General features: G+C 43.2%; 1 protein-coding gene and 1 long non-coding RNA gene across 8 annotated transcripts in view; one reads left to right on the top strand and one right to left on the bottom strand.

Annotated features, from left to right (window-relative positions):
• Positions 1–15,752, bottom strand: part of LOC114594261 (uncharacterized) — a 105,486-nt gene that overhangs the window by 18,207 nt on the left and 71,527 nt on the right. The window lies entirely within an intron of this gene.
• ESR1 (estrogen receptor 1) overlaps positions 1–15,752 on the top strand; it is a 201,512-nt gene that overhangs the window by 132,079 nt on the left and 53,681 nt on the right. For all 6 annotated transcript variants that reach the window (XM_028723695.2, XM_077925904.1, XM_077925899.1 and 3 more), the window contains one exon: positions 30–146. In XM_028723695.2, the coding sequence (XP_028579528.2) occupies positions 30–146 (117 nt within the window). The remainder of the gene's footprint in view (positions 1–29; positions 147–15,752) is intronic.

The following is a 15,752-nucleotide window of genomic DNA, read 5'->3' as shown; positions in this document are numbered from 1 at the left end:
TTAATGTCATTTCCCTATGATTTTTACAGGTCACAATGATTACATGTGTCCTGCTACTAACCAGTGCACTATTGACAAGAACAGGAGGAAAAGTTGCCAGGCTTGCAGGCTCCGAAAATGTTATGAAGTTGGAATGATGAAAGGTGGTATGTATCCAACCATGTACAAATGTTTCTTAATTAATTCATCTCCATTGTATAATACACAGTTCTTAAGGAGAGTGGCAATTAATTTTATGAAGTTGAAGTTTTAAAGAGAAAACAAAGGACTAGGATTTTAGAATTCATTTAGTTCTATAAATCATGGTCAAGACTACTAATGAATATCCTAGACAGGAACTGAAGTGCAAGAAGCAGAGATGAACAAATCTTAGTTTCTCAATTTTAAGTTTGCACTTTAAAAAAGTAATCACAACAATTAATTAGCTTGTTAGTGTACATTTCTTCTAGTATACACATTCTTATGCAATCTTACCTAATGTACTTATTTTTCAATGAATATTCCTAATAGCAATGCATATTTTTGTGTTATTTTTACCAAGATATGAATTAATATGCATTTACCCCCTTAAAATCCACATGGGGGGCAGGGCGGATCTGTATCGCAAAATTTAGAGAGGTGCAAATTTCAAAGGATTTCCAAAGCTGCATTTCAGTTTGTGCATTGTTTCAGGAAGAGCAAAATAGGAAGTTTTATATTGAAATGTGATCAGAACTAAATTTATTCTGCAATTCTGTGCTGAAGGCTGCAATCTACTTTTAGATGGACAAGTGTTCTTGATCAAAAGCAGTTTCAAAAGAATAGTCATGAATGAAATGGAAATTAGTATGGACTCCTGGCCAGTTCATACAATCCTTTGAATTTTAGTTGAACTGTGGCAGATAGCAGCTGGCTATTTGTATTGAATGGAAATTTGTTTGTGTGCAGAAACAATTGAGTTGACTGAGTAAAATACTAAGCACATTATTTTACAGTACATAATGAGGTGATTACAGTAAACCAGTTCACTGAATTTTTCAATCAATCAACTTGGAAAACACAGGAATGAGCTAATGAGTAGTACCTGCTTATCTGCACCATATTGCTCATCTATATGTTGTTTCATTTCCATATTTAATAAAATATCACACAGTGTAAAAATTATATATTTTTGCAACAACTTTTCCATTATGGCTGGTTGCCAGACTATATCATACGAGTGATCAATATTCATTAATTGCAAGGTTTTCCAGGTTCTAGCTAGTACCATTCTAGGTACTAGGTACATAAATAGGTTAGTACTTAATTGGACAATATATAAACTACATAAATTAAGTAAGCCTTACTTAGCCTTAGCCTTTCCTTGCTTCTGTTTCACAGTATTATATTTTTTGTATTTTTGTGACATTTCCCCCTAAAAGGATGCAGCTAATAGCAAAACATCACACAGAGCCATCCTAACTGGGCGTGTGAGGAGTACAGTAGAGGGTGACTCACTATTTCTAAAGCTCTACCACCTTACACCAGCCAGGGCAGGAGGTGGGAGGGAAACTTTGTTAGAAAATAAAATAAATTTCTAAGACATTACTTTTAGAGAGTTTGGCTAGTCTTCATTGATTAGCTGTTGCTTCATAATGATTATATTGATGCAAATGTGAAGAATTTTACTCCCCTCTGTTCTAATTCAGAACAGTTTACTGACATATCGGACCTCCTCTTGATCTTGCCGCTTGTTTTCAATTATACTCTGATGACAATTTATTATATGCCAAAGGAAAAGCAGATGATTATTAAAGGAATTCTCAGAACCAAAGAGGAAATAATTTTTTAATGCATCATCTGGAATCATTCCAAGAATTCTAATTTGCCTTGCAATTATCTTGAATGCAACGTTATACTATACTAAAAATAGTACTTGGTGAATGAGGAAGAAAAATACTCAAGCTGTAGGAAACTATTTGTTTTGTATCTGAAGTGAATGTCTATAATATTTTCAAAACATACTGTCCTGTACCAACGTAAAAATGTACAGTTATTAGTACTTGTGTATTTAAAGAACCAATTAACTAAAAGGACACTGCCAAAATACTTATAGTTCAGAAGTCTTTTCATGCTCTGTAAATACAAAGAGTGTGCTGGTTGTTTAAACATACATCATAATACTGCCTGTATCCTATTACTACATCAGAAGTGCTATTTACACCTAACACACACCAAATATGATAAATCACACCTATCCTTTCTGCTCCTAATTATGTCATTGCTGTCCTCACCCTGCTTGACTCAAGCTACTCTTTTCAAATCAGAAGAGCAGACTATCTCAACATTTGTTAGGTATTAAAAGAGCTTTGGAAGGGCCATACCTCAGTGCTATGATAAAGATTGCCCAGATGGATAGTCCAGTTCTTCTGTTCATCTTATAACATTGCAGAGAGACCATGCTTCTTGGATATGAAGGGTCCCTTGGGATTTGTGAATGTAGTATGGCCTACTGATAAGTGCAAAGCAGCGATATAACAAGGACAACCATGTTCAACAATATGTATTGGGCAGCAAGAGGCAAGCAGATACTGGCATGTAATGGATTATTCTTTCGTCACAGACTTTTTACACCTTAACTTCCAAAATAAATTGAGCACCCTTATGTCTTGTACATGAAGAGCATACTTGTGCATGAAGGAGACACTGAAGTTGCTCACCTGCTGATGTCCATTGGGTGACATTGTGCAGTCAAATAGCCAACCCATCTTCAAAGTGGTTGTTCAACAGGAGTTAATTTCTTCCCCCCCCCCAACACATATATCCCACCTTTCTATAGAGGGTGGCTTACAAATAAAAATATAAATCACAAAATTCAAATAAGCAGCAATAAGGTGCTCTAAGGGAAGCCGATGAGGAACCTAGTGGTAGATTGGAATAGTTGCTTCTGCACTTCTTGCATTGTTCCAAGAAAAAAAGATAGGTCAAGGGATGTTCCTCCCGGTTAGCCAAGAAAAAACAGATCTGTGGAGGCAAAAAATATACCATATTTTTTGCTCTATAAGGCTCACTTTTTCCCTCCTAAAAAGTAAGGGGAAATGTATGTGCATCTTATAGAGCGACTGCAGGCTGCGTAGCTATCCCAGAAGCCAGAAGAGCAAGAGGGATTGCTGCTTTCACTGCGCAGCGATCCCTCTTGCTGTTCTGGCTGCTGAGATTCAGAATATTTTTTTTCTTGTTTTCCTCCTCCAAAAACTAGGTGCGTCTTGTGGTCTGGTGCATCTTATAGAGCGAAAAATACGGTATTTTTGCTTGTGTGCTACTCCCCCCTCCAACCCATTACAGTTTCTGGCAAACAATGTATTCTTATATTTTTCCACACAAATGGAACATATCCATTTATGTTCCATTATTGAACAAAGCATCACAAATAGAAAATCCTTTTTCAAATCCTGTTGGGATCTCATAATTTTTGGCAATATGTAAATTTCAAATACAGTGGTACCTTGGTTTGCATACATTGGATTACAAATACATCAAACCCGGAAGTGCGTGTCCCGGTTTGCAACCTTTTTTTGGATAACCCTTTTTTTTTTATTACGAACCAAAAATTTTTGGAGGCCCCATTGGCGAAAGCATGCCTTGGGTTACAACCTGTTTTGGTTTACAAACGGACCTCCAGAACGGATTATGGTTGTAAACCAAGGTACCACTCTATAGTACTGCTTGTAGTAAGATGATGCCATATGGGCAATTCCAGTTAACATTGCCAGGAACAAATAGTGACATTTAATCTCTAGTACAAGGAAGTAAAGAGAAAGTGCTGTTTTCATTTGTTAAAGTATGTGATGAGTCATATAGTGTGTGTGTGTTGTTTCACAGCCTTTAGCAGAGCCTTGTAAAGTGATCTCTAAAAGATTAGTTTTCTCTAGTCTTGATAAGCAGCTGATTCTTGTCCAAGAATTCTGCAACTCAGCATCAGTATTGTTTTGTGCATTCACTTCTGAATGAGGACGATAGTTCATAAATTATGAATTAATTTCTTACTATTTTTCTGCCTTTTCTTTCTGAGGAATAGAAACATGAAAAAGTTTTCACCTGTGATACTTTGGTCTCTGAATTGTTATCCTTTGTCCCTGCACTCACAATGCCTAAGTTATGCACCTCCCCTATTTACATTTTCATCAGTTTTATCATTATCATCCCAAGGGTGTTGCTCAGTGTGTGTGTGGCAAAAAAACTTGCGACTTTTAAGAAGTTTGTTGCAACCACAAATACCAGAGCATAAAAGTTTGGCAGGGTTACCTTGATTGACCGCTGCATTCCAAGGCCAAGAATAACAGAAACATTTCAAATTATGTAATAGGAGGGAGAGAGAGAGCTGAATCTTATCAATATAGAGCTAATCTCAAAAAGTTTACAGAACCCTATTCTTTTGGAAATGTTCTGGAGGATATATTGAGAGACAGATTTGTGTGTGGAGTTGGTGATGTTGTAATTCAAGAGCAATTACTAGCTGATTGGGAGCTGAAATGGGATCAAGCTGTAAATGTGGCAACTACCATGGAAGCAGCAGGGATAAATTTACATGAGTTGCATCTTAATTTTTAAGAAGCCACCCAATATTTGGTTGCATCACCAAATCAGGCAAAAAAAAAAAGATTCTTCTTTACAGGAGGAAATAGGACAGGAGGCAGCTGAGGAGATCCATGTTTACTGTGTAATAGGAGAAAAATGTACAGTTCAGTAATCATCCAGTAGGCATGGAAATAGATAGAGGGGCTTCTGTCAATGAAGAGAGTTACAAACAATGAAAAGAAGGCGTGCATCTGTTGGGCAAGACAAGAGTGAAAATAAGGACTTTGACTATTGAAAAGGCACCAACCCCACAAAATACTTAAACAAAACCTTGTGCTACTGAGCAGACAGACAAAGAGAGGGTTTCCAGTCACTCCATTTTGACCCCCGTTAGTTTTGTCCTGTGATGCTTTATCTTGTAAACCAGGGACAATTCTGTCCCATAAAATAGATCCAGCAGCAGAAGAATGGCCAATTGGTTATGCCTCCAGGGTACATTGGAAAAGGAAAGTCTACCAATCGTATTTGGCTTAAAGAAGTTTTACCACAGCCTGCATGGGAAGCCTTTCGCCATCAAAGCAGGCCACAAACCATTGGTGGGGCTGTTTGCAGAGAAGATTGATAACAGTGTTGGGCATTGACCTAAGCAGCTTATGAATTCAAGATCCTCTACAAGGCAGGCAGGCAACATGGCAACACCAATGCACTCAGAAGATTGATGCTTCCAGAATCAGCCCCTTCCATCTGTGAGACATCTGTGAAGACATTCTTGATCAGAATGTGGAATTAACAGTATGCTATATTATTATGGCGGGCCAAGACAGTATCCAGAAGCAGAATGTTGGCTGTTCTGGACAAAGGGTATAGACATGAGCCTAGATGGTGGCTGCATCTTGTAGGGCATGGGAGTGGCGGTTTCCCCCACAAGGGCAGGAAAATGTGCCATGGGAATTACATAATGCACACCCTGGATTTTTCTGGATGAAAGCTGCAGCTCATAGCTATGTCTGGACCTGGTGGCCACACTTGGAAAGAGTGGTTGAGCCTTGTCACCTACCTCAACAGTCTCTAGACAAGGCCCCCTTGCACCAATGGGAATGGTCAGGGCAGTCTTGGTTTCATTTGCATCAACTATGCTGACCACTGTTTAAGGGAAATTTCTTTTTTTGGGGGGGGGGATCCTCACAGATGCTTGTTTAAAGTGGTTGGAAGTGCACTCTATGAGTGTCCTGAAGCTACGTGGCAGCCAGTCAGTATGTCAAGTCCAAAGTCTGAGGGTCAAGCCACACAAGGAAAGTCCAAAGGTCAGGAAACATAGTACAGGGTCAATCCAAGTCCAAGTCCAGCAGTCAGATAACAATCCAGAGTCAAGCACTGTCTTGTAGAGGTCCAGGAGCATCCAAGCCATGGGCCGTTGAGCAGACACAGCACCTCAGCTCTGCTTCCCTTTTATATTTTGCAATCTAATCGCAACATCTGGGCTTGATGAGGCATGTGACCCTCACCTGTTCCAAGCCCACTCCAGCAGAGGAATCACACCCTTCCTCCCAGAGCTAGCAAGCCCCACCTGGGATCAGGAGCTGGGCTGTGGGCCCTTGCCTGCCTCAGCCTCCTAGAGTGCCACTCCTGCTGCTCCCTACACCTCAGGGCCCACCATGTTCACGGAGACAGGGGCCTCTCTGGCACTGGTGGTGGGTCTTGCTGCTCTGGTTCCTGTGCATTGACCTTTGTCCCCTCGCCATCCTCCATCACTCTGTGAGTACTTCCTTCCCCATCCCCTGCTCACCTCAGTGTGTCCCAATCCTAGTTACCCTTCGCCAGGATCCTCTTCCTCTTCCCCACCATTCTACTACCAGTTCATGACAATGAGCTCCACAGCTTTAGAAGCAAACTGTAACAAATTTTGACTGATTTTTGTTGTCCTGGATGGTCTGCTATTAGTAGTGAGGGCACAGTAAAATGGAGATGCTAAGCAATAAGCAATAATGCAGCTCTGCAGCAGTAACTGGAATCTGCCTTCAGGCATACATTTCAGAGCACATAATGTAGGAGGTCCCTAGATAGATGCTGGGCGGTTTGTAAGAGTGGCTAGTAGCATAGAAGGGTTGTGTTTATTCACTCAGGTTGAGTCTAGATAGGTGAATTAGTCTTACAATGCAGGCTCCCGGGAGACAGCGGATCTCATAACTGTTGCCACTCACTCTGCTTAATCTCTTTCCTCCTTCAGGAGGCTGCTAGGTTCCGGAGAAATGTTTGTATGCTGATTAAACAATTATCTTTTATCTCGCCAATTTAGAAAGTGGTGCAAGCCTCAGCAGGTAAATAGCTTAAAACGCTACACCAAGCTATGTGATGTGACAATAAGAATAAAATAAAATGTTCTCTTGAAAATAAATAAATTAAATAATTGTATTAGTGTTGTGTAAACTTTTAGACTTAGAGCCCACCATATGCATTGCCTGTTACATTGTCACCTGCTTCTTTGTATGCCACTTGCACAGAAGATTATGCTCAAAAGGGCCTATGAGTTAATCAAATGTGCAATATTGGCCCAGGCCTTCCAAAATTATTAATAATGACAATAATAACGACAATTTAGATTAGGAAAGGCAGGCTTTAGAATGAGATAAATCAGTTTCTAAACCAGGAGATAAATGAAGAAAAAAATGTCTCTTCATCTCAGGGTTGTGGGTTTGAGCACCATCTTGGGCAAAAAGATTCCTGTATTGCAGGGGGTTGGACTGAATGACCTTCCGGTACTGCGATTATATGATTCTAACATGTTGCTATAATTTTGCCCAAAAAGATACAGTGGTACCTCTGGTTACATACTTAATTTGTTCCAGAGTTCCGTTCTTAACCTGAAACACCACTTTAGCTAATGGGGCCTCCTGCTGCTGCCGCACGATTTCTGTTCTTATCCTGAAGCAAAGTTCTTAACCCGAGGTACTATTTCTGGGTTAGCAGAGTCTGTAAGCTGAAGTGTATTTAACCTGAAGCGTATGTAACCCGAGGTGCCACTGTATAAACCCATAGCAAGGATTTTTATGTATTCTATATTTTAAAAGTATATTTGAACTACAACAGAAAGAAAATATGCATAAATTAAATAATTAAATAATTGTTCTAATTATTTTAAAATCCCAGCAGTTTAAAGTGGCAGCAGAAATTAACTCCCAAAAAAAGAAAAGAAAAGAAATAGACATGCTAGAAGGCAAGCATAAAATTCATGAAAACATCATCGCATATTAAATAAAACTAGTAAAATAAGCTCATCTAAATTAATTAAGGATGACTTTGTTAAAGTTATTAATTGGACTCAGTTTTTCCAAATTTATATTATATTGACAGTGTGGTCCTGTATATCCATTGAGATAAATGAGGCTGTATCCCAGGGTTTATATTATATTGGAACCTGGTTATAGGAATGGTACCTGTACTGAGTAGACATATACATAGGGTTGTACTGGTAGATGTGAGTTTTAGGACACAGTTTCACAAAGGCTGGAATCCTAAACACACACTGACAATTGTGTAAGTACCATTGAACCCAATGTGACTTGTGCCAGAGTAGACATGATAGAATTGCACTGCAAAGGAAGAAGTAGTAGTTGCAGCTGAAATACTGCATTAATAACTTCAGTATTAGTTTTCTCAAAATGTACTGCTATAGCATATTGCATTGCATGGGTATAAAACTGGCATTGGAGCTTGACAGTGCCAACACTTTCCTGCCCCATAACTGTAATATAAAAGATTGAACGCTGACATTTATTATCTCTTGGGCCAAATCCCTCACAATAACTTTCACATAAAGTGCACTGTGGGCAGCTACTGAAAAAACCCCAAACACATTTATTCCATTGTGTTGGCATGTTTGCTTGCTGCCTTCCACCTCCCACTGGGAATCCCAGCCAGATGGGTACAGTATTAATAAAAGTATTACTACTACCACCACTACTACTACTACTACTACTATCATCATTATCATCATCATTATCACTACTACTACTACTACTACTACTACTACCACTACTACTTTGACTGACCTAGCATAGACACTTGTGGATTGGCTCTTGTTTTAATCCTGCAGCTGGCTTCTACAGAGGATTACATGTGCAGAACAAAGGTAGCATATTTCCAGTGTCCTTCAGAACACAGAATAGCAAAATTTATCAATTTGTAAAGTGTGAGTGACAGGTAGTCATCCCATTTAGCATACACAGGAAACAGTACTGTGCATGCTGCCTTCTGTAACCTAATATTGTCTTCAGTCCCATCCATGTCAAACATGAACAAAAATGAAAATACATACTGTGCTACCTGATATTTTAGGTAGTATAGAGGACATGGTAGTTTGGGGAAATAGTTTAAGAGGAAAACAAAGATATATCCCATGGTGCCTCAGCCAAAATATTCTGCTTCAGGCACAAACACACATAGAGTAGCAATATTTGGATCAATGCACAAACACAGCTGGAGGGAGGGAAATTTAAGATTGAGGCTTCTTAAAAATGGTTTCCTTGTGTGCTTTATGCTCTAAACAGCACAATGGAAAGTTGATTTATAAGCCTGTGTCACATTGACTGGCTTGTGCCAGACCAGACAATTTGAGATCAAATTGATGGCTGAAAGTTTTTTTTAGAAGGCTGCAGTTGGTAATTTTTATATTCCCCTCCCCCATGACTTATATATTTGTCCACTTGACATATATAGAGGATAGGAAGAAAATATCTTGCATTTTTGCAAGAAAGTACTTGTGTTCTACACCACCTAGAATCCAGACAAGTGCATGCGTAACAGATTGTGAATCTCACTTTGGATTTCCCCATTAGGTTTGTTACTAGATGTTTGGGGAGTAGGGCTACAGGTACATGGTTGTTTTTGTGCCAGCCAACCTGGCTTGCTCCCCCACAAGTATTTATTTTGAAACAAATATTAGATTACTCTATGCAGGCAATAATTGAAACGTGTAATTTGAGGTGTCGGTAATACATTATGTTGCCTTATTCTACAATATAAGATTTGTCGAGACCAGATCTTTATGTGGATATAGTAAATATGGAAGGGACTATAACTCAGAACATCTGCAAGAACAATACAGCCAATGGAAATTCCAGATTCCACTTAGAGCCAAGTAAGTTTTGTGCCACCTAGTGACTAAACTGTATAAGAACACTGTCCACAAACACTGGGTTCCTCTTAAGTTTTATTGTTAGTAGATCCATTGAAATCAATCAACATGTCTATGTTAGGTCCATTACTTTTAGTAGGTCTCAGTAAAACCCATTCTTTGCTTGGCCCCTCTTCAGCTGGGGGGGAGGGGAGGGGCTTCCATTAGTCAAGGGCAGATGCTATGATGCAGGAGGGTCTGGGACTATATCCTATTCTCCAAGAGAATAAAAGGGTGCCTATTGGAAGCAGAAGGGACGCAGGTGGCGCTGTGGGTTAAAGCCTCAGCACCTAGGACTTGCCGATCGAAAGGTCGGCGGTTCGAATCCCCGTGGCGGGGTGCGCTCCCGTCGCTCGGTCCCAGCGCCTGCCAACCTAGCAGTTCGAAAGCACCCTTAAGTGCAAGTAGATAAATAGGGACCGCTTTCTAGCGGGAAGGTAAACGGCGTTCCGTGTGCTGCACTGGCTTGCCAGATGCAGCTTTGTCACGCTGGCCACGTGACCCGGAAGTGTCTGCGGACAGCGCTGGCTCCCGGCCTATAGAGTGAGATGAGCGCACAACCCTAGAGTCTGGCAAGACTGGCCCGTACGGGCAGGGGTACCTTTACCTTTATTGGAAGCAGAACTCAATGCTGTCACATTGTAAGCTGCTTTCAGAACTAAAAAGCCATTTCCCTTCCCCGGGGAAATGGAGTTGCGGGCTGGACACGATCCTGCCCCATGCATGGAGGTGTAGCTAGCCCCTGCGTCTTAGGGAGTCCCCCTCCCCCCCCCCGGCACCCTAGGCTGACCAGTCCGATTGGCCAGGGGGCGTGGCACACAGCATTTAAACTGCCTGCATGTGGGAACTCGCCCCTTTTTTCTGGTTTCTGCTCACACAGTTCTCCCTCCCTCCCTCCCTCCCTCCCTCCCTCCCTCCCTCCCTCCCTCCTTAAGATTAGGCTCTTAATCCTTTGACCTTGCTATGGACCTTGGTTGGCTGTTGAAGAAGCTGGTAGGATTTTTTTCCACTTGACAAATTGGCACCAGCCATTTGGTTTTTTCGCCTACCTTGTAACAAATTGTCACAACTTTGTAAGGTTTGGCGGTTAGGCATTGGAGTATTCGTTTGGAGGTGAGGGGAGGTAGTGGCCATCACCTACTCCTCCTATTTCAAGGGTATTCTGTTAAAGGAATCTGGGGGACGTGGCCCCGTCCGAAGCCCAGGCGGGGGCTAGGGTCATGGCACGACCCCTATTGGTGACCCAGGGGGAGTTCCTAGTCGATGTGCATCACAGGGCTCCCCCTACTGGTGGTTAACCCTTCTGAGACTTCCTGCAGGTGGGCAGGAGTCAGATATAGTTGGTTCGGTTCCAATGCCTAAGCCAGTACCACTCACATTCTGTAACCAATAAAGTTGTGACCTTTTCAGCTCAGCCCATTAACCAAAATTTTGGTGTCAAGTGTCCTTATTCCAACCAAGGGGGAGGGTTCGGGGCCTTGCCATGCAATGAGTTTTTCAGAGTTCTTGCCCACTGCTTCCAGGCATCCCTGCATAATATCACCTCAGAGGGCTTTCCTGATCTGAGGGGTACCTTGATAATAGAACTGAGCATGATTCTCCTACTCCTCTTGTTCCTTTTAACCTTGCCAATGCCAACAACTTCAAATGAATCTGAGGGAATTGTTTTTGTATTGCTGCCAGGCGCAGGCACTCAGTTGAGATTCCTGCATTGCAGGGAGTTGGACTAGATTTCCCCTCAGGGTCCTTTCCAACTCTATATAAAAAAAAGTGAGCATAGAAATAAGGAAGATTATTTATTGCCTCTACACTGACTGGCAGGAGCTCTTCCGGGGTTTCATACAAGAGTGTATTACAGCCCTGCCAGAAGATGCCAAGGACAGAACCTGGGACTGGCTGCATGCCTTTGCTACACATTGTGTGGCAGTGAAGAAGATATAGCACCACCGCACTGTAAGTAATACAGATGACTGAGCAACTCTATGAATTTCCACGTGAATTTATTTCCACTTGCTGCCTATATTAGACCTCTGTCATTTATCAAAGCCCTCACAGGTCTATAAGATAAAGTGACCCACTAAAATAATGTCATTCATTCATTCAGTAATTCAATTATTGAGTGACTACCTGTTCTTCACCAAAAAGTCTCCTATTTTAGCCATATTTTGCTTGTATTTGTTTTTAAATTGTGTACCGTATTTTTCGCACGATTGGACGCACCGGACCATAGGACGCACCTAGTTTTTTTGGGGGGAAATAAAGGAAAAAATTTTGGGGGGGGGGAAATAAAGGAAAAAACTCCTGCAAGGCTCCCCACTCTGCGGATGTCTGCCTGGCGCGAGGGGCGCTCTGCTTCAGGGCGCCCCACCCGCCAGGCAGCAGGCTGCTATCCACAGCGTGGGGAGCCCTGTGGGGAACTCCTGCAAGCCTCCCCACTCTGCGGATGTCTGCCTGGCGCGAGGGGCGCTCTGCTTCAGGGCGCCCCACCCGCCAGGCAGCAGGCTGCTATCCGCAGCGTGGGGAGCCCTGTGGGGAACTCCTGCAAGCCTCCCCACTCTGCGGATGTCTGCCTGGCGCGAGGGGCGCTCTGCTTCAGGGCGCCCCACCCGCCAGGCAGCAGGCTGCTATCCGCAGCGTGGGGAGCCCTGTGGGGAACTCCTGCAAGCCTCCCCACTCTGCGGATGTCTGCCTGGCGCGAGGGGCGCTCTGCTTCAGGGCGCCCCACCCGCCAGGCAGCAGGCTGCTATCCACAGCGTGGGGAGCCCTGTGGGGAACTCCTGCAAGCCTCCCCACTCTGCGGATGTCTGCCTGGCGCGAGGGGCGCTCTGCTTCAGGGCGCCCCACCCGCCAGGCAGCAGGCTGCTATCCACAGCGTGGGGAGCCCTGTGGGGAACTCCTGCAAGCCTCCCCACTCTGCGGATGTCTGCCTGGCGCGAGGGGCGCTCTGCTTCAGGGCGCCCCACCCGCCAGGCAGCAGGCTGCTATCCGCAGCGTGGGGAGCCCTGTGGGGAACTCCTGCAAGCCTCCCCACGCTGCGGATGTGTTCCCGAAGCGCCTGGAGCTCTGCTTTCAGGGCGCCCGGCGCTCCGGGAAGCAGGCTGCTATCCGCAGCCTAGACACGGCTAGCGGAGCGCTAATCCCGAAGCCCCAAGCTTCGGGATTAGCGCGGCGCTTCGCTAGCCCTGGGAGAGCCACGCAACGTCGCGGGGCTCTCCCAGGGCTAGCGAGACCTTGCCGGCACCCAGAAGCTTGGGGCGCGCTGAGCTCCGCGCGCCCCAAGCTTCGGGATTAGCGCGGCGCTTCGCTAGCCCTGGGAGAGCCACGCAATGTCGCGGGGCTCTCCCAGGGCTAGCGAGACCTTGCCGGCACCCAGAAGCTTGGGGCGCGCTGAGCTCCGCGCGCCCCAAGCTTCGGGATTAGCGCGGCGCTTCGCTAGCCCTGGGAGAGCCACGCAACGTCGCGGGGCTCTCCCAGGGCTAGCGAGACCTTGCCGGCACCCAGAAGCTTGGGGCGCGCTGAGCTCCGCGCGCCCCAAGCTTCGGGATTAGCGCGGCGCTTCGCTAGCCCTGGGAGAGCCACGCAACGTCGCGGGGCTCTCCCAGGGCTAGCGAGACCTTGCCGGCACCCAGAAGCTTGGGGTGCGCTGAGCTCCGCGCGCCCCAAGCTTCGGGATTAATGCAGCGCTCCGCTAGCCGCGGCTAGCGGATAGCTTCCTGAAGCCTGGAGAGCGAGAGGGGTCGGTGCGCACCGACCCCTCTCACTCTCCAGGCTTCAGCGAAAGCCTGCATTCGCTCCATAGGACGCACACACATTTTCCCTTGCTTTTTAGGAGGGAAAAAGTGCGTCCTATGGTGCGAAAAATACGGTATGTGTTTCCCACCCTGGGCTCCATCAGGAGGAAAGGCAGGGTGTAAATTCAATAAATAATAGTAATAATAACAGTGCAAACATTCAACTAAAATAGCAATACATAGCTGGACAATTATATTGATTGAATGAAGTTCTGAAGCAGGAATTAAATAATTTTAATTTTTCAGCATGTGGTAAATGCCTGTCACTTGAAAAATCTATCAAGTGAAAAATTTCACTTGAACAATCTATCACCAAGATAGCTGTCTGAAAGGATCTTTTCTTTGAGTCCTGCAGCTGTCTCCTAAATGTTAGACAGAAACCTGTAATAGAAGATGTCTTCCCCACACCTATCTCTGCTCTTAGTATAAGAGAAAAAGTGGCAGCTGGTCACATCTCCGTTCACCCTTGTCTTCTCATGGCTTTATACAGATGTTATTTTCTTCAAATGGCCCTTTTCTTTTTTGGCACCATCATTTATATAATAAATATACTTGGAAAGTTTCTGATAAATACAGATGTATAGTCTTCAGAAACTTTTATTATTTATTTATGTAGCATGGCCAGTACGCAGGTTGCCTTACACAGCATAAAAGGGCAGATTCCCTGCCTTGTTATCATTCATTTCTACATATTCAAAATTTGGCTGCTCTTGCATCCACTACATATGATTTTTCACGGGCTAATGGTGCTAAGAATATGATGTATACACAAAAAGTATCAGGTGTAATGACAATTATTATACAACAAACCAACACCACCAAAAACTGGCTTATGAATATAAAGGTCAATTTTACTAGAATAGGTATATAACCTCATTAACCTACTAAACAATAAGCAAACTAAAGTGCAGTCTGCATAACCAAGTCTGGAGATACTCATAAACATAGAATGAACTAATGTCTCTCTCTTTACTGTACTGGTTGTGTATGCAGTAAGTATTACATTATGCAGCTGGAGCAAACAAATTGTTCTTCAAATAGTTGTTCACTGGACGCACAAAGCCACATATATAGGAGCGGTAGCGAGAAAGCGTTCTTCAAATAGTCATTTGCTGGAAGCGCTAAGCGATATATGTATGCGCGGTTGCAGGAAAACAACTCCTCACTACTCCATTGGTGAAAATGGTACAAATAGTCAAATGGAACCAAATAGAGACCTGTTCTCTGGATATTATCCAGGTTTCGCAGCAAGCTTCATTAGTCAATAGTGCTAAATAATACAAAATGGCATTCAAGTTACAATAAATAAAAGACCATAAAATATATGCAATACCATCTTATGTTGTGTCTTAATCACTCAACACGGTTTGCTCAAGACAAAAGATCATACAAAATGCTCACAGTCACAGTGAATATGGTAACAAACATGTAAATACATTACAGGTGCATGGAATCAATCATCGCATTTGTACATTGTTAAAGGTACAGTAACTGCTAAACAAACAAAGGCACAAAAATTAATTTATATATAACATGCAAGGTCAAATACGGTATTCAAACCTTTTGGAAACAAGATTCCTAATTGAAATATTAATTTGTACTCTTTTTGTAACAAGGCTCTTCGTACATCAACAGATCTAAAGGGTAGCTTTTTAAAAGTCCACAGAATGAACAAAACTCAGGTCATTTTCAGTGTGAGCCTCTTGCTGGAAATGCTGGACTAATGGGGCGTCTAGACAAGCATTGCGTATTTTGGTCCTGTGCTCAGAAATTCTGGTCCTGGTTGCACGAGTAGTGCTACCTACATGTAGAATACGATCCCTGGAGGCATCTTTTCTATCTGTTCAGAAAGAACTCACTTTTTTTTTGTTATTGTCCCTGTCTCCATTCCCGTATTTATTTTTTCATTTCAGTGAGGCAATTTTCTCTTTTATGGCCCATCTTCAATTGAGAGCATTTTAGTGGGCACTTAAGTGTTTTTTTGTTTGTTTGTTTTTTGTTTTTGCTTGAGAGCAGGTGATTTAACTTTAAATGTGAATGGTTTTGGCTAGGTATGGCTTCTGCTGTAACACAGAACGCTGTTGGCTTGAATGGAAAGTAAAATGGAACAAACCCAATGAGCAACGGATATGATTGGAGGAAGGGGGTAGCACAAATGGCATGCTGTTGTTGTTTTTGTAGATGAATAATCAGGGGTGATGGGAATTGTAGTCCCACAACATCTGGAGTGTGACTTCTTTCCCAACTCTAGC

Source organism: Podarcis muralis, chromosome 3 (genome assembly GCF_964188315.1).
Source record: "Podarcis muralis chromosome 3, rPodMur119.hap1.1, whole genome shotgun sequence".
Taxonomy (NCBI): Eukaryota; Metazoa; Chordata; class Lepidosauria; order Squamata; family Lacertidae; genus Podarcis; species Podarcis muralis.
Note: the sequence above shows the minus strand (reverse complement) of the source record. Positions and strands in the feature narration are given on the sequence as shown.